The sequence below is a fragment of the Leopardus geoffroyi genome, chromosome B1, assembly GCF_018350155.1.
Source record: "Leopardus geoffroyi isolate Oge1 chromosome B1, O.geoffroyi_Oge1_pat1.0, whole genome shotgun sequence".
Taxonomy (NCBI): domain Eukaryota; kingdom Metazoa; phylum Chordata; class Mammalia; order Carnivora; family Felidae; genus Leopardus; species Leopardus geoffroyi.
This window is the reverse complement of record NC_059327.1, coordinates 189,544,413-189,564,472: the sequence shown is the minus strand read 5'-3', so window position 1 is coordinate 189,564,472 and position 20,060 is coordinate 189,544,413. Positions and strand designations below refer to the sequence as shown.

At 33.9% G+C, this 20,060-nt stretch overlaps 1 protein-coding gene across 16 annotated transcripts in view; it reads left to right on the top strand.

Moving 5' to 3' along the window:
* SLIT2 (slit guidance ligand 2) overlaps nt 1-20,060 on the top strand; it is a 375,185-nt gene that overhangs the window by 252,896 nt on the left and 102,229 nt on the right. For all 16 annotated transcript variants that reach the window (XM_045474419.1, XM_045474413.1, XM_045474417.1 and 13 more), the window contains 2 exons: nt 10,068-10,139; nt 10,644-10,715. In XM_045474419.1, the coding sequence (XP_045330375.1) occupies nt 10,068-10,139; nt 10,644-10,715 (144 nt within the window). The remainder of the gene's footprint in view (nt 1-10,067; nt 10,140-10,643; nt 10,716-20,060) is intronic.

The following is a 20,060-nucleotide window of genomic DNA, read 5'->3' as shown; positions in this document are numbered from 1 at the left end:
ACAAAATAGTGTGAATCCTTTCTGACAATGTATTTTATGGGCTTGGTAGTCAGAAAGTAATTTGATGTGAAAGAAGTTCATGCAAACTTTGCTCATTCTTAATTTTTATTTCCTTGTGCTTTTGGATTATATTTGCTGCATTTTATTATGATTCCATCCTGAATTAGGGGCCCAGAAAAAAGACATCATAATTTAGCTTCCTACCGAATGCAGAGAGCCAATTCATTATTCAGTGAGCAAAACAAAGATCTCTATCCTGTTCCCTCAGAACAAGCATTTCATATGTATTCTTAGTTATCAGTAGCCATGCTTAGTAAAATCCATACAGTAGCTTTGATAATTCCACAGCAAAAAAAAAAAAATGTAAGATAAATTATATAAAATAAATTTATAAATTCAGCTATACTTGTAGTTCTGTAGACCATTCTTGAGTTCACTAATAATATTGGAGTGCTTTCATATTTATTTTGGCAGAATTTTCAATTTCATATGTGTATCTTCAATTATCTTTAATTGTTATTGAGTGAAATAGTGAAATAACTATCTTTAAAAAGCTGCATACATCCATTATGTGGATAGAATCACTGTTTATTAATAATATGCATTCATGATAAGAAAATTATTACCTATTTCCCCCCAATTTTTTTTCTTTTCTCCTCCCAATTTTATTGAGGAATAATTGACAAATGCAATTGCATATATGTAAAGTGTACAATGTGATGATTTGATAAACTCATCAAATCATTGTGGACTGATTGCCAAGATCAAGATAATTAACATATCCATCACCTCACATAGTTAACATAGTTAACTCGTGTGTGTGTGTGTGTGTGTGTGCGCGTGTGTGTGTGTGTGTGTGTGTGTGTGGTGAGGACACTTAAGATCTACTCCCAATATTGTATTATTAGCTATAGTCACCATGCTATACATTAGATCCCCAGAACTTACTCTTTTTATAACTGAAAATTTGTAGCCTTTGACCTGCATCTCCCCATTTCCCTGTTCCCACACCCCCTGGTAACCACCGTTCTATTCTCTGATTCAATTAAATTGGAATTTTTTTTTTTAAATAATCCACATACAGGTGATAGTATACAGTATGTGTCTTTCTCTGTCTGATTTATTTCACTTAGCATAATGTCCTCCAGGTTCATCTGTATGGTTGCAAATGACAGGATTTCCTTTCTTTTTATGGCTGAATATTGTGTATGTGTGTGTGTGTATATTGATAATATATAGATACATATCAATATGACATGATATATATCAATATTCATATATCTCAATATATATATCACATTTTCTTTATCCATTCGTCTGTCAAAGGACATTTAAGTTGTTCTCATATGTTGGCAACTGTGAAGAAAGCTGCAATGAACATTAGGGTACAGATATCTCTTCAAGATAACTGATTTCATTTTTTTTCAGATATATACCCAAGAGTGAGATTGCTAGATCATGTGGTAGTTCTATTTTTAATTTTTTTAGGAACTTCCATATTGTTTTGCAAAGTGGCTGCACCCATATACATTCCCACCAGCAATGCACAAAGGGTTTTCTTCTCCACATCTTTGCCAACATTTGTTGTCTCTTGTCTTTTTGATAACAGCCATTCTAAAAGGTGTGAGGGGATATCTTATTGTGTTTTGATTTGCATTTCCTGATGACTAGTGATGCTGAGCACCTTTTCATGTACACATTGGCCATTTGTATGTCTTCTTTGGAAGAACATCTATTTAAGCCCTTTGCCCATTTTTAAATTGGATTATTTGATTTTTTTTTTTTTTTGCTACTGAGTTTTATTAGTTCTATATATATTTTGGATACTAACTCCTTATCAGTTACATGATTTGTGAATAGTTTCTCCCATTCTGTTGGCTACCCTTTCAATTTATTTTCTTACCTATTTTTTAATTGTGTCTAATTTCACAAAACATTATTTATGTAACACATATGTTACATGTATGTATACACACATGCTTTTTTGTTGAGATGTGTGATCATTTAAGCAGAAAAGTATAATGGCTTTTGAAGAGAAAGACATAGAAGACTGAATCAAATTTTTATATATTAGTTATGAGGTGAAAATAAGTACAGTAAATTATAAGTAAATTGGCAAAAAAAGAAATACTTAAATGACCAGCATGGAGATTAATAAGGTAGTAAGGCAAGAAAGAAACTCCAACTGGTTTCTCTAAATAAATTCAAGGAGTCTGATGAGTATTATTTCAACAGAAGGACACATGGAAAATAGCATTTTTTTCATATAGTACATCCTGAACAAATATTTGTGAGTACCTACTGCGCATCAGGCATTACGGATGAAAGGACACATTTCCAGCCTCCAAGGTGTTTACAGCACAGAAAATTGAAACCACACAAAGAGAAAAATTTTAAACTATATGATAGTAGTAAAATATATACACACAGGAATACAGAGAGAGGAATACCTTGGTGTGCCTGGAAGAATCAAGGAATCTTCAGGTATGAGGAGTCTTGCAGGCAGAGAAATTGGGGACTTTATAGACAGAGGAAAAAGCATGTGTGAAGTCCCAGAAAAGTTAGAGGTAGTATGTCTTTGAGAAGTTAAAGCACTTTTGATTGCTGGAACAAAGTAGAATCCTAATCGTGATGAATCACCTTGTCTGATAACAATAGTACATACAAGGAAGCATGTTGAGCAAGGTACTAGCATGATTAGAGATGTTAGAAAAATCCCTCCTAAGGTGGAGTGGAGAATGGTTTGGAGGAAAAGAGTACACTAAGAATGTGTTAGCAACAGTCTGGAGGGCATGGTGAAGGCAGGTGTAGCAACAGATCATGATGGAATGTGATTCCAAAAAGTGACCCTGGTGCTGTGGTGGTTGATTTCCTAAACATTTCTATGGAAGAGAAAATGGAGACCCATTAGAGGTAAAACAAGACCTATGTAGACTTTAACATTAAAGTGAAGATAGTTGGTGCATAGTAAATGTATTCTTTATCATTATCATGTGTTTTTTTTTTTAGGAATTAAGCTATAGATTTATGGTTCTATAATCATCTAGAAAGATTAAGTTGAAAATCCATATAATTCACATACTACTCTCTCAGGGTCACACTGTTTCCTAAACTTGAGGAAAAGGATGATGGGTAACTTGGACAGTAAATCAGTGCAGGGGGTGGGGAAGAAGGCCAATTGCTATCTACTCATTGAGCAATACTGTTAAACAAATGATGCGTAAAGACAATTTGCATAATGTTTTTAAAACTAAAATTATTACGAAATGGGCAGCTTAGCTCAGTGCCTGGCTCAAAGTTAATGTCCAAAAGGTTTTCACAATCAATGAAAATCAAAGCAGCAGAACATTTAATTATTTTATTTCTTGAATTGCTAAAGAAAAATTATACATGAAAACTTACTGATATTGACATTATGAATCCATGCTCCATCCCCCTGAAATCAGTGAGCGATGTGCCTAAGTCCGTATTTCCCTCTAGAGCTAAGCCATGTGATTGTGTGTTTTGAGTGTATCTTTGCATTTGAACATGTATCCATGTGAATAGACGCATGAAAATGTTAACTCTTATTTAGGTCACTACCTGAAACATGAAGTCAGTAAGAACACACACCCTTGCACACACTCATTTTTGTCTTGCTTTAAATGCTTAAAGACTAAATGGAAAAGAGTTATTTCTACTCTGAAAACATCATTTGAATTTTATCCTCAGGGGCATGTACCCTAGAATGACATCACAAAAAAATAATAATAAAATAAGATTAAGGAAATGGACAATATTCAGGAACAAGTCATACCAAGGCAGGGATGGCTGATAATCAATTAGTATGGACACAGTCCTAAGGCAGAAATGCTAGCTGTATGCATAGTATGTCCCTCTAGAGGCAAATATTCATTCACCTGCCAAAGATATTTATTAAACTTGCAAAGTACTAGAACTGCAATTACATAACAGAAATTGTACTTCAGTCAAAAATATCTTGGGTCATTTTATATAGACACGTATGAAGGATTTCAAGGCATACATTTACTGCTAAAGTTAGAAGTAATATTCCAGAAATACAAAGTACTGACTTTGGAATTATTATGTAATAGGCAAGAGAATCCCTAATGTCAAAGGAATATAGCTGCTTCCTCCTTTTCAAATAGTGGATTGATGTTACCAATGATGAGAATGTTTGGCTACACTGAGCAGTCCAAGATTCAGAAGCTAGGGTCATTCCACAACCTTCCCCACACACCCCATTAAATCTATGTTCTATTCTCTGGCAGCTGTTTTTGCCATTTATGTTAAAAGCAGATGGGGAAAATGCAAAGGACTGTCAGTTTTATTGCCATGTATAATCAACATCTGGGCTGTATGTTACAGATACAATCAATCCAAACTCATACTTTACTGGTGTTGTAAAACCTTTTTGAGTTCTTAAGACAGTTTCCAAAGTTGAAAAAAATGGTATATTTTAATCATATGGATCATGGAAGTTACAACATTATATATTTTTTCAGCCTCCATGTGAAGGATGTATGCACGTATGTGTGTAATACATAATTGCTGAGCGATCTGCAAATCTGCTGATTTGTTTAAAATGTGTTTTTCCATCGTATATGTTTATTTCCTCTTAGAGATCAAATCATGTATCAGGATTTACTTCTTTATATAATCTGTGTGTGTGAAACTCATATGTGTTGTAGACATATTATTATATAGTGCTGTTTATTATGTATGTGATTACATAGATACCCATGTATATCCCCATATTTTTATCTTTTCACTATTTTTTATGCAAGAAAAACATTTTTTTCTATATCTCATATTTTTACAAAAACATAGTTTATAGGAGGTTTTATTTTCCTCATGTTTTGGAAGGAGAAACTGAGAGAAGCAAATTAATTTTTGCAAGGGCCACGGAACTTATCAGTGGCTGTAAAGCTCATACTTTTAATCAACGAACTATACATTTTTATTTTAAGTATACACATATATAAAACATAATGCCTCTTGGAAAGAGCTGTTTCGCTTTGGCATGTGGATATCATTTTATATGGTTTGTCAACATAATTTAATTTGAAAAATATTGAAAATAATTCCTGAGAATTGAGCACTAGTGAGCTGAATGGGTTATTTAAAATAAACTAATATCGTTTAATATCTCATAAATGGTTTCAGAACTAGTTGGAATTGTTTAAATTCCTGAATTGCACTATATTGTATACTCTACTGATGTAAGACCTGCTTGTCAATAACCATAGCAGAGTATTTTAAGTCACAGAGCTCAGTTATACCTGCACATCATTTCCATGTTGTAAGGGCCTACAGGATTCGAACAGAGAGATTTATTGATAATTTTCCATTTTCTATACTCTTTAAAATAGGCACCAGAAAGTGGCATTTGTTGGTTGGAGTTCATTCCCGAGAAACTCTCTTAAGTGTGAATACATGCATGATTTATTTAAAACAAAACAAAACAAAACAAAACAGTAATTGAGAACAAGAAGAAAGGATGTATGTGAGTGAGGAGAAAGGTTTTTATTGGTTAAACATACTGTAGTGTTGAACTTTTTGATGGAGGAGTTATAAAATTGTCCCCATTTTCTTATCTCATTGAACTTTTCACTAAAATTTCCTTGTGATTTTGATGAAGTGGTAACAGCAGGTTGCTTTTATATACTACACCCACCCACCCCCTCCACACACACACACACAGAGTGATAAAATGTTTAGGAATTGTTCATACACATTCTGTGGAGAAAAAGGTTTGGGCTACTTTTACATGAAAAAGGCTTCCATACGGTATGTGGTTGATAGAATTTTCTTCTTCCCTTACTGAGTTTTCTAAATATATTTTTACTTTGAAATTCAAAATATTGAATTTTCTTTTTATGAAGGACTAACATTTGGAAGGCTCTTAATTATGGTGGATTTCATCCACGGCAGATATATCTCGGCCATTATCTGTTTTTGTAACCCTGGAATGGTTTTAATTAGATTCTTCATGGAACAATGGATTCAAATTTGCACTCTATAAAATTCATCAGATTTTATGCTATTAAAATAGAAGATTGTGGGATAGCAAAGATAGAAAATGTACATTTCATTTACTTATTTTTTTACCCTTCACCTGAATAATATATTTCTTCCTTATTTTTTATAACCTGGTTTAAGTACCATCCCCACTTTTCTATAGAAGTATGGACACCATTTGATATGTGTGTTGCTTACAGTTTTAAAAATATATTCTTAAGTTCTTCTAATGAAGCGTAAGGTCCTGGAGATCTGAAAGTTTAAAGGAAGTACACATTAATTTATTGTTTGCCAACTAAAGAAGACAAAATGGACATTCTGAAACATTTTAAAATTTATTGGTTGACATCTGTCAGTGGTAGAATATTTTCTTGCTTGAGAATCTGTCTGTTTGAATGAAGGAGGCAATTATGCTTTGCCTTAATGGACTGCTGGTACAGTGCCATAAAAACCAATTAGCTGCTGAGTCAGTGTAAATAACCATGTAAGCTCTGTTTCAAATACTTTTTCTTTTTTAACAAAAAAGGTTGGAAGCAAATAGATAAATAAAGAAAAGCAAGCAAATCCATTTTATATGTCATCGTTCAGCTTTCTGTTGCATATGTTCTAAATGAAATGGTTTGCAATGTGAAGGTTATGGTACGTTGCAAGAATGATTGATACATGCAACAGCACTGTATTATGTTTGAATTACTATTTTTGCATGTAAAATTTAACACTGTTTCATCATGAATTCTCCTTGTTTTATAACTTTTTGTGCATGCATTTTCTAAAACATATATATAGCCTCACTTATACATCTTTTGTTTGCTTTAGTTGGAATATTTATCAATGAAATTCATTGCAGATTAGACACATCTAAATTTAGTTGTTACAATAAAATGTATTTGAGTGCCATTAGGACAATTAGTGATCATTATAAGTATTCTGGATTTAGAGACTTTAAAATAATAAATGAATTTTAAACTTTCTAAGGAAGCTCTTCAGTTATATATGATAGTAGAATTAATTTGGCCACATTTGTGAATTAATGTCATTGATATTTCAATGCTGAATATGTCATTTTTTAAAACTTGTCCTAAACAAATTAATTGGAAATGTAAAGGCAAAATTAGATGCCTTATCAATAAAACTTCCATAAGGGTATAAACATGTTTCTTCCAATCATCATTGAATTCCATTCATATAATATATTTTGCACAGGTAGAATACAAAGGGTGAATGAATGAATGAATGAGTGACTACTGGTTTTCTTATTTTCAAGAACCTGAAATGATATTTATGAAAAGTAATCATGTGAACTAGTCTTGCATCACTGTTTGCATTGAAAGAAATCTTCCAGATGCTAAGAATTTTTATTTTTTCTCATCATAGCTTTACATTATTTTGAGCTAATCTTTAACAAAATGAAACGATTCTTCATTGGCCTAGATTTGTAGAAAGTCATCTAGTCAATAGTCTTGCATCTATAGCTTGCTTTCACTGTATTTTCATTGATTACATTTTAAACTTCTTAAAATCTAACTATAAGAAGGGATCACAGCAAAAAAAAAAAAAAATTAAAAAATGTGTCTCTAAACCATCAATCTATAACATTCTGATCAATAGTGTAACAGTGAAATGATTTAAATGTCCTTTGTTATATTTAGAGATTTTGAAAAAAGTACCCTTTCTCCAGACTTAGATAAATAATCCAGATGCCAAATCTATATTTTCTTCATACAATTTATTTCTTGTCTTCTGGGGTAAATCTGCCCCTTAGGAGCCAACAAACCTGGTGGAGGAGGGATATGTGAAAAATGACTAGAATGTAGTGAGATAGAGCAGAGGCACAGAGAAGAGAATGCCCTTGGATGTATAAAGAAAGATACAACTAACCTTACCTGACAAAATAAAGTAAGGCTTCAGGAGGAGGCCATGCTTCAGTTGTCTTAAGACAACTAAGCCATGTTATTAATAATCACGTAAAATTATTACTAACCTAAATGGCCAATAATAGAGAATGATTAATTAATGATGGTCCATTTTGATAATTAAGTGTTATAAAGACATTAAAAATAACATCTCCCAAAATACTTAATAGTATTAGGACAACATGTATGGTATGATATTTGATATAAGGTATACAACTCAAAATTCTCTATACAGTAAGACTTCAAAGATCTAAAATAAATATATATATAAAATTAAATTTTCTTCCTTATATATTTTGTAAATAAACTTGTATTTATCTTTAATATGAACCAAATAATTTCTGCTTTTTGGAGGGAAAGAATTATAACTAAATTACAGAGAAATAATTACCTTCTATGTGAGAGAGGAAGGAAGTGACAGTAACTTGGGGAATAACTGGGTTCAGAGGATTAGAAAGCAAATCCAGAGATTGAGACAGGGAAGAGAACCAGAGGGGCATGGTAACGCATCCAGGGAAGAAGTGTCGTTAGCACTATCAAATGCTACAGGAAGTTTAAGAGCAATGATGACTGTGGATACCCATTGCATGTAGAGATGAGGAGGTCAGTGTGAACCCTGAGGCTGTTGAGGAAAGCCTGAAACTAAAGAAGGGTTTTGGAATCAGAAAAGACCAAAATGTAGGCATTTCTACTTAACCTTCTGGGGATATTTTGTTTGTTTTGATTTGATGTTCATTAAATGTTGCTGATACATATATCCTCATTCACATTCAGTGTTTACCAACATTCAATAAAACATGAACCAATGTATATGGCACATGTATAGTCAACATATGTATATATATTGTTGTTGTATTTATATATGTATATAAATATGCCAATATAAACATGTATACCTAAATATATATTTGTATATATATATTTTAATCCAGGCAGGAAAATGAAGCTCATGCTAGGTATTTTAACAGAGAGATTTAATATAAGGGATGAAATTAAGCAGTTGTGAAGGTGACACAGAGAACAGAAAGCTGCCTCCACATCCAGGTCTACAAAGATCTAAGAAGAAAAGAATGTTACACAAAGTCAGGAGGTGGCCCCAGCAGGAGCTAAAATTAGGAAGGAGATGAGACCACTGCTGGGGACATCCCCTGAGACAGAGAAAGGGAGAATATCCTGGCTTCTTGCTTCATCCTACCTTCAGTCTCCTCCAGTGCCTCTCATTGGCCAAATTCCACAAAAATCAGTTGGCAAGTGAGCCTGGGATTATGTGGTTCCCAAGAGTCAGCCTCTGGGATACAAAGAGAAGAGGGGAAGGGATGGGAAATGTTTATTACAATGTTCACATGGATAGAAATGAAGCTGAGAGGCAACGTTTTTGATGGATACGATACTGAAGGAAATGTATTTGTGTGGTTCATAACTTAGTGGGTAAAATCGTGTCTTTCTCTGAAAACACAACCATAGATTTATTTTCAACTCTGATTTTGGTGCATGATCAAAACCACTTCAGTTGTGTTTTGAATCCACTTTGCTGCAGTGGTTTTCGCACGAAGTATTCAGAGTCCAGCCAGTCTTACCGAAAAGTTCCTATGGTATTTAATGGATTGGAATTTAAGATTTACCTCATAAGGAGCTGCAAAATTAATTTTCTGGGCATAACAGCATTTTTAATCTATCATATGTTTCTGTAGAGGAGATAAAAGGTTTATAAAACTTAATATTCAACAGCAATTTCCTTTGTGGAAGAGTTATAGTTGTCTTTGAAACATGTTATACATCTGTTCATTGTTATACATATTTCTCATACTGATAGAAAGGTTATTTTAATGTACTTCCAAGTTAGTTTCTTACAGGTACTTTCTCTTTTATGCAAAGTCCAGACTTAAATATTAATGGACCTGTAATGCCTAAAAATCAGGATATTTTTATTCATTTTATAATTGCCTTGTTTTTATTCCCAATCTTGCCCCACATTTAGGGCACAGCACAATTAATTTTAGTACTTATTTTTGAGGAAAAAAAGAATCACTCACGAAGAGCATCAACGTGGCTTCTTGACATGCATCCTGGGCTTGAATTAAACATCCCTGAGAGCTCACGTTTCCATTTAAAAATTGAATTTTTTCATTGCAGACGTTTGGAACAGAACTCAATCAAGGTCATCCCTCCTGGAGCTTTCTCACCGTATAAAAAGCTTAGAAGAATGTGAGTGAATAATATTCTAGAATATATGTAATTTTAAAAATTATACAGGTCATGACCGTGCAGACATTCACTTAAGTATGAATATTTGAGTGTTTGACAGCTTAAATATTAAGTGATGTGACTATCCGATTGCTAGTTTTATAATACTGTGATGTTAAAAGCTAAACCATGTAATATTTTAACGTTCTCTGTAATTTAACATATTGATTCACACCCGCGTGAATTTATGTGATCAATATAGTATGCAGTCAAATCTTAGATGTTCTATTTTCAAAAATAAGACATGGCAGCTTTTATAATAATTTAAGAAAAGAGCCAGTAATTGATTTCAAAGTCTGATTTTTTTTTTTTAATTTAAGATGCTTCAGATGTTTTATGTTGCAAATTTTATACATGTATTAATAGGTGCGAAATTGACATGTAAAGGCAGTAAATAGCTTTCTCCTGCAGTAAATCCTCACTGACATTCTATTTAATTTAACCTAACCCTATTTCTAATCTTAGTGACCTGAGCAATAATCAGATCTCCGAACTAGCACCAGATGCTTTCCAAGGACTACGCTCTCTGAATTCACTGTAAGTATTGACCACGTCGCCAAAGGAAAGCAGAATATTCAACTAATACTGACTCCATCTTTTACAAATTTGGATTTAAGAAAAAATAACCCTTGAATTTTTTGTCATGAATTATTAATAATATTCATTATTATTAATCTTAATGAATTTCATCATTTTCATGGAAGACTGCTACCTGTCACTAAAATCAGCCCATTTTTAAGGGTATGTATTTTAGGATTTGATAGTTTTGCTATTTAGAAAGCAAGGGTAAGAGCCTCTAAATTATTCTGTATTTATATTATTATTACTGACACCTTTTTGTTTCTGAAATATAGCTGGAATGGTATTTTGGAACACTCTGGTCATTGTTATATTTGTAAGCCTCAAGCCAGCAGCCACTCTGTCCTGAGGGCAATATTAGTCCCCTCAGAACGATGCTCAGTGAGGTCTTATGGAGGGAACAGTTGAAGATGTGCAGTGAGAGGCCCCCTCAACTCCCTGCTTCATCTCCTTAAGACTTCCTTGAAAGAACCAGCTTTAATCTCTCAAAGAACAAAGATAATAAAAGTATGACAGCTTTTTAACATCAAAAGGACTTTCAGAGAGATAACTATATAAATTAAAATTATTGTAAAATAAATGGATAAAGGCTGCTATTCTTTCGAATTTGTAAAGGAATCTTCAGAAGTCCACCAAGTACAGTCAACTTGAGTTCAGATTGTAACTTTAAAATTTGAACATGGAGGCTGGCATGTATTTTCCTAAGAGTTGAAGCTTAGAGAAGGATTCTTATTGTTATCAATGACTGCAGAGCTCTTGAGAATTTCAGAAGGCAGTGGTGGCCAGCGGGAGGTCCATGATAACACACGTGTAAGGCCCAGATAAACACCTAGGGCTCATGCAGCACTCCACACTCAGTCATCCCTGGGGAGGAATAGACAGAAGTGGTCATCCGGGCACATGGAGACCCAGGTTGCTGTGCTGGTCTGCTCAGAAAACTATAGTTTTCTTTGAAGAAAGAAAATGGAATCTGCCTAGGTTCTTTTTTGTTGTGGATGTTAACCACCTCTGGAATTAACCAGAGGAAGTCCAAGACCTGGGGAACAATTGTCGGCAGAAAATGTAGAATGTAGACCAGTGTTGCTCTTAGACTGAGCTGGCAGATTCTAAAATAACAAAGATTAATGTAAAACTCCATTAAATTACTCAATCAGATGGCCCATGAATTACGGGGTATGCCACTCTGGACGGTCATATTGTCCAAAGTAAATAGAGACAACCTTCCATCCACACAAAAGGACAGAACAAAAGTCAAGTCATTGTACCAATCCCTGGTCCGTCAGGTATCTGTGCCTCAAAGATGAGTAGTAAAATGTCAAAAGAGAGAAATGATTGGAGAATTCTTGTTAATAGCAGTTTTGCTGACAGTTTACTGTTAAGTTCTATTGTCTTAATGCTAATTGACACATTCTGGTTGTGAGAATTAAAATAACTGATAAAAAAGAAATAAAATAAATTTAAAAAGTAATAGACCATAATATTATATATTTATTATTATATTTATAATTATATATAATATATAAGTTATATGTACTTATTATATTATAAATTATGTTTAATATGACACTGTATTTATTAACTACAAAGATACATATTTTATTGTATTATAAATAATGTATTTATAAACATTGTATATTTTACGTTATTGACATAGCAATGTTATATTAATATATATTATATTTATTAATAAACAGTTACAACTAATGATTATATTATAAATTATTATATACTTATCCATATAAATATAATAGACTCATAGCAAATAGTAAAAGAAATAAAATGTGTAAAGCAATGTACTTGCTGAATTGAGATTTTAATCTTCATGACCAGAACTCTCATGTACAGTTTTTTTCAGAAAGCCGTAACAAAGCATGATCTTTCCTTATGGAACTGACTTTTAGTCAGCGAATTAAATCACTGGGGAATTCCTAGTTCAAAACCTAGTCATATACAGAAGAGTGGGAACTGTTTTCCAGAAATGCAACACCAAATACTACCCTATAATGTCAGAAAACAGACGTTTTTAGGGACACCTTGGGTGGCTCAGTCAATTAAGCATCAACTCTTGATCTCAGCTCAGGTCTCCATCTCAGCGTTGTGAGTTCAAGCCCCATGTTGGGTTCCATGCTGGCTGTGGAGCCTACTTGAAAAAAAACAAAAACACAAACATGTTTATCGAGAGAATCAAACAGCTGTGCTATCCTAGAGAAAGTCCACGTGCTGTAACTGGTAGCATTTTCCTCATTGTGTTCACATTTTGAATTGACCTTCCAAAGATTAATTTATACCTCTTATAAAGTATACAACTGTCCAGACTCACAATAGCTTTTTTTTTTTTTTTCATTTCACCACAATCCTACATTCCACAGAGATGTGGGACCCTATTGTGTCCTAGGCCCTCTTCAAGGCCCTGGGGATACACAAGTGAACAAAATACAGAAACTCGTCTCTCATGGAGATGACCAATGGTAAACTAGATACTGGTCAGAAGATATAGTATATCTGATGATTAAGAGTGCTGTGAAGTAAGGGGCGCATGGGTGTCTCAGTCACTTAAGCATCTGAGTTTTGATCTCGGCTCAGGTCTTGATCTCAGGGTTGTGAGTTCAAGCCCCACATGGGGCTCTGTGCTGAGTATGAAGCCTACTTAAAAAAAAAATTCTCTGAAGGAAAATAAAGACAGCAGAAGTGATAAGGAGGCCAATGGGGAGGAGAGCTGAAATTCTAAACAGGAAGGCCAGCAGAGGCCTCCCAAGAAAATGATATTGGGCAGAGACCTGAAGACTCGAATTGTAGGAGTGAGTTGTGCAGATACATGAACAAAGAGCATTCGAGACCAAAAGAACAGCTAAACTCTAAGGCCCTGAGATGAGAGTATGCTGAGTGTTTCAAGAAAGAGCAAGAAAAAAATGTGAATGGAAGTGGGGCAGATGGTTGAAAATGAAATAGTGCAGAGGTTGTGGTTGTGGTTGTTGATAACAGCAAGGTCTAGGACACAACCATGAGGACAGAGGGACAAAACAGGTTGACAGACAACAGGTTTGTGGGAAAAGAATAGGGTTGGAGATCGTAATGTAATAGTGAGGGCTTAAGTCTTTGGAAAGGAGTACCATGACGGGGGTTTGTGGGTAACTGAGGAAGCCATGCAAATCAGCGACACTACCTTTTTTTTTTAAATCCAGTTTTTACTTCTACAGGCTTCTCTTACATGTCTTTCTAGAACATACTCAACTACATAGGCAGTTTAATTGAATCACTATATTTACTAAAGAAGCGAAAATAATTAAGGATGATATGATGCCAGATTTTATTAAATTAAAAAAAAACATTTTAAATTGTTATTTAATCACCAAAATAGTATACCTTAGAGAAAAATGAACCTGATTTATTGAATATTTTAAGGTCTCTCCTACTAAATAATTGCATTAGCATTTATTTTTATTAACATTAACATTATTTTATTGCATGTTATTATGTTATACTATTAGTATATTTTATTATTAATATAACATATATTAATGACAAAAGAGCATTCAGAATACATGTGTCTATTGAATGATTTCATACTCAGGGCTTTTACTGCTGTCATTGTGACAACAACAGTATTTCTATAATATTTAACAATGATTTCTTAGGAATTCAACATATTAGTGTACTAGGCATTGTCTGTACACATCTTCTATTGTTTCCCATTTACTGGTTGGAAACATCATTTTATATCACAAAATAAAAAAGTGCTGTAGTAGCACAGCATAGTGACTAAGCATAGAGCCTTTAGCACACTAAGTGGCTGCCAGCACAGAGCCCGATGCAGGACCTGAACTCCCAAACTGAGATTGTGACCTGAGCCGAAATCAAGAGTCGGATGCTTAACTGACTGAGCCACCTCGGTGCCCTGGGACATTTTTTCTTTCTCTCTCTTTGGTAGTAACTGTCTTCTGCCAGATTTCAACAAGAGCAGGAGAATTCAAAGACTGGCCACCGGCTGTTGCTGTTTCCTGCTATCCTACTCTCCTACTACTGAAACTCACTAGAGTGAAACTAGGCTTAGAATTCTTTGCCTTTTGTCTGGTAGCAGGTACAAGAGCTGCTTAAGGTTTCCTTAAGATTTCCCTATTGGTCCAATGGGCTATAAAGTAATTCTCGATCAGCATACTCGTATACTGGAGGCCATATGTTGAATATAAGTGATGTGTAAGAAAACCAGAGAGAAGTTACCCAGTTTGTCACTGCTCATATTTGGATGACATTATCCAGACCCCTCAGGTATTTATTTTCCTTTCAGCTGAATTCATTTTCATCTTTCAATTTCTTTTAAAATTTTCTTTCCCTCATAGGAATGCAGCACAAAGTCTCACTGGCCTCCTTGCACTTTATATCTTTATGTAATGACATGCCTTTGTCCCATTTTTATGGATTTTGGCCTTATTTTCTTGATTCTTATCCAGCTTCTCTGTCCTGGTCTTTGGATTTTTTATATTTTTAAGTCATTTTTCCTTGCTACCATTTTGATCTCACTGCATATAAGAAAACTGTACCAGCTCTACTATTGCTATACCTTTCTGCAGAGAAATCTCATCCCATAACATTTACTGTTTCTTTATGATAATATTTTATGATTCACAGTCCACATACCCAATAATGACTACATAGATTTCCTTCATCCTTTTGTGATTCCCCCCATATTTATTTCCCTATGTACCCAAACTGTCTCATTAACAATAAGCATCTATTTTTTTAACATGATCTTAAAGAAAACAACGATTTGTTGGAATAAAATGTTTCACAATATAATAAGACACATCTCCTAACCAGTCCTCCATTCATGTTATTTGAGCCAACTTTTAAGGCAAAAGTCCCAAATGAAAAACCTGCTAAATTATTTGCCCCTTTATTCTTTTTTCCCTTTTATTTTTTTAAATTTTATTCCAGAATAGTTAACAATACAGGATTATATTATTTTCAGGTGTAAAATATAGTGTTTCAGTAATTCTATACATTACTCAGCGCTCATCATAAGTTCTTGATCCCCTTCACCTATTTCACCCATCCCCCCACCCACATCCTTTCTGGTAACCGTCAGTCTGCTCTTTGTAGTTGAGAGTATGTTCTTTAGTTTGTCTTTTTTCTTTTAACTTTTTTTTAAACTTCATTTTGAGAGAGAGAGGGACAGAGACCAAGAGAAACAGAGAGAATGTGAGCGGGGGAGGGGCAGGGAGAGAGAGAGAGAGAGAGAGAGAGAGAGAGAGAGAGAGAGAGAATCCCAAGAAGGCTCTGCATAGCATAGAACCTGATGCGGGGCTGGAACTCATAAACCGTGAGATCATGACATGAGCCGAAATCAGAGTCAGATGCTTAACCAACTGAGCCACCCTGGCACCCTTGGTTTGTCTCATTTTTTTACTTGTTCATTTGTTTTGTTTGATAAATTCCACACATGAGTGAAATCATATGGTATCTGTTTTTCTCTGACTGGTTTGTCATTTAGCAATTCACTGCCTAGATCCATCTATGTTCTTGCAAATGGCAAGATTTCATTCCTTTTTATGGTTCATACTCTATTGTGTCTATATATATAGAAAGAGAGACACTATATATATATATATATATATATATATACACACACACACACACACACACACACATATATATACGTGTATATATATATACACACACACACATATATATATACACACACACATATATATATGTATATATGTGTGTGTATATATATATATATATATATATATATATATATACACACACATATATATGTAAAACCATCTCTTCTTTATCCATGTGGGTATTGATGGACACTTGGGCTGCTTCCGTAGCTTGGCTATTGTAAATAATGCTGCTGTAAACATAGGGGTGCATATATCTTTTCAAATTAGTGTCTTGTATTCTGTTGGCAAATACCCAGTAGTGGAATTACTGAATCATATGGTAGTTCTATTTTTAATTTTTTGAGGAACCTCCATACTGTTTTCCACAGTGGCTGCACCAGTTTTCATTCCCAAAAACAGTGTGTGAGGGTTCCTTTTTCTTCACATTCTTACCAACACTTACTGTTTCTTGTCTTTTTAATACTAGCCATTTTAACAGGTGTGAAGTGATATCTCATTGTGGCCTTGATTTGTATTTCCCTGGTGATGAATGATGTTGAGCATCTTTTCATGTGTCTAGTGGCAATCTGTATGTCTTCTTGGAGAAATGCCTGTTCATGTCTTCAGCCCATTTTTTAATTTGGATTATTTGTGGGTTTTTTTTTTTTTTTTTTTTTTTTTTGGTGTTGAGTTGTAGATGTTCTTTAGCTATTTTAGAAACTAACCATTTATTGGATATGTCATTTGCAAATATATTCTCCCATTCAATAGGTTGCCTTTAATTCTGTTGGTTGTTTCCTTTTCTGTGAACAAGCTTTTATTTTGATGTAGTCCCAATAGCTTATATTTGCTTTTGTTTCCCTTGCCTCGGGAGACATATCTAGAAAAATGTTGCTACAGCTAACATCAGAGAAATTCTTCCCTGTGCTCTTTTCTAGGAATGTTATGGTTTCAGGTCTTACATATAGGTCCTTTAACCATTTTTGAGTTTATTTTTGTGTCTGGTGTAAGAAAGTGGTCCAGTTTATTTATCTATTTTTTCTATATAACTGTCCAGTTTTCCCAACACTATTGGCTGAAGAGACTCTTTTTCCCAATACATATTTTTGCCTCCTTTGTAGAAGATTAATGGACATGTTAATAGTGGATTTCTTTCTGGGTTCTCTGTTCTATTGATCTATATGTCTGTTTTTGTGCTAGCTCCTTACTGTTTTGACTATATAGCTTTGTAGTATATCTTGAAATCTGAGATTGTGATATTCCCAGGGTTTTTTTTTTTTGTTTTTTGTTTTTTTCTCAAAATTTCTTTAGCTATTTGGGGTCTTTTGTGGTTCCATATGAATTTTAGGATTATTTGTACTAGTTCTGTGAAAATTGCTCTTGGGATTTTTTGATATGGATTGCATTAAATCTGTAGATTGCTTTGGGTAATGTGGGAATTTTAACAATATTTATTCTTCTAGTTCAGAGTATGGGGTATTTTTCCATTTGTGTTGTCTTCAATTTCTTTCATCAACTTTTTATCATTTTCAGAGTACAGGTTTCTGCCTCCTAACTTAGGTTTATTCCTAGGTATTTTATTATTTTTGCTGCAACTATAAATGGGATTGTTTTCTTAATTTATCTTTATGCTAGTTGATTATTAATGTATAGAAATGCAACAGATTTATGTATATTGACTTTGTATCCTGTGACCTTATGGAATTCATTTATGTTTTAGTAGTTTTTTTTGGTGGAATCTTAAGGGTTTTGTATCCATAATATCATGTCATCTGCACAGAGTGAAAAATTTACTTTTTCTTTACCAATTTGGATGCCTTTTATTTCTTTTTTTTATCTGATTGCTGTGGGTAACACTTCCAGTACTATGTTGAATAAAAGTGGTGAGAGTGGACATCCATATCTTAGGTAAAGGGATCTCATTTTTTCACCATTGAGGATGAAGTTAGCTGTGGGTTTTTCATAGATGGACTTTATTATATTGAGGTATGTTCCCTCTAAACCTACTTTGTTAAAGGCTCTTGTCATGAATAGATGTTGTAATTTGTCAAATGCTTTTTCTACATCTATTGAAATTATCATATGCTTTTTATCCTTTCTCTTGTTGATGTGTTCTATCGTGTTGATTTGATTTGCAAATATTGAATCACCTTTGCATCCCAAGAATAAATCCCACTTGATCGTGGTAAATGATTTTTTTAATGTATTTTTGGATTCAGTTTGCTAATGTTTTGTTGAAGATTTTTGCATCCTTGTTTATCAGCATTATTGGCCTTGTAGTCCTCTATTTGTAGTTCCTTATCTGATTTTGGTATCAGAGTGATGCTGGCTTCATAGAATGAATTTAGAAGATTTCTTTCATCCTCTATTTTCTGGAGTTGTTTGAGAAGAAACGTATTAAATCCTTAAATGTTTGTTAGAATTCATCTGTGAAGCCATCTGGTTTTGGACTTCTGTTTGTTGGGAAGTTTTTTGTTTGTTTGTTTTTGTTTGTTTGTTTTTACTGATTCAATGTCATTGCTGCTAATTGGTCTGTTCACATTTTCTATTTCTTAAATTCTGCATATGAGTGAAATCATATGGTATTTGTCTTTCTCTGACTGACTTATTTCACTCAACATAATATACTCTAGCTCTATCCACGTCATTGCAAATGATGACATTTCATTCTTTTTGATGCCTAAGTAATATTCCATTACATATATACACCACATTTCTTTATCCATTCATCAGTTGGTGGGCATTTGTGCTCTCTTCATAGTTTGCCTATTATTAATAATGCTGCTACAAACATTGGGGTTCAGGTACCCCCTGGAGTCTGTATTTTTGTATCATTTGAGTAAGTACCTGTTAGTGCAATTGCTGAATCATATAGCAGTTCTATTTTTAACTTTTTGAGGAACCTCCATACTGTTCTCCAGAGTGGCTGCACCAGTTTTCATTCTCACTCATAGTGCAAGATGGTTCCCCCTTCTTGGCACCTTATGTGGAGTATAAGAAACAAAACAGATGACCATATAGGAGGGAGAGAAAAAGACAGAAACAAACTATAAAAAACTTATAAAGATAGAAAACTGAAGGTTGGTAGAGGGAGGTGGGTATGGGATAGGCTAGATGGGTGATGGATATTAAGGAGGATAGTTGTTGGGGTGCCTGGGTGACTCAATCAGTTATGCATTCAAGTTCAGCTCAGGTCATGATTTCACGGTTTGTGGATTTGAGCCCTGCATCAGTCTCTGTGCTGACAGTTCAGAGCCTGGAGCCTGCTTCAGATTCTGTGTCTTCCTCTCTCTCTGTGCTTCCCCCACTTATGCTCTGTCTCTCAAAAATAAATTTAAAACATTAAAAATTTTTTTAATGGAGGGCAGTTGTTATGATGAGCATGGTGTGTTGTATGTAATTGATAAATCACTGGATTGCACTCCTGAAACCAATATTGCTATTGCACTATATGTTAACTAACTAGAATTTAAATAAAATTTTGAAAAGAAACATTTTTTTCTTTTTCTCCCTGATTCAGTTTTGGGAGCTTATATATTTCTAAGAATTTATCCATTTCTTCTAGGTTGTCCAGTTTGTTCATATATAATTTATCATCATATCCCTTTGTATTTTTGTCAGCTGTCATTTCTCCTCTTTTGCTTCTGATTTTGTTTATTTGAGTCCTCTTTTTTTGGTGAATCTGTCTAAAGGTTTA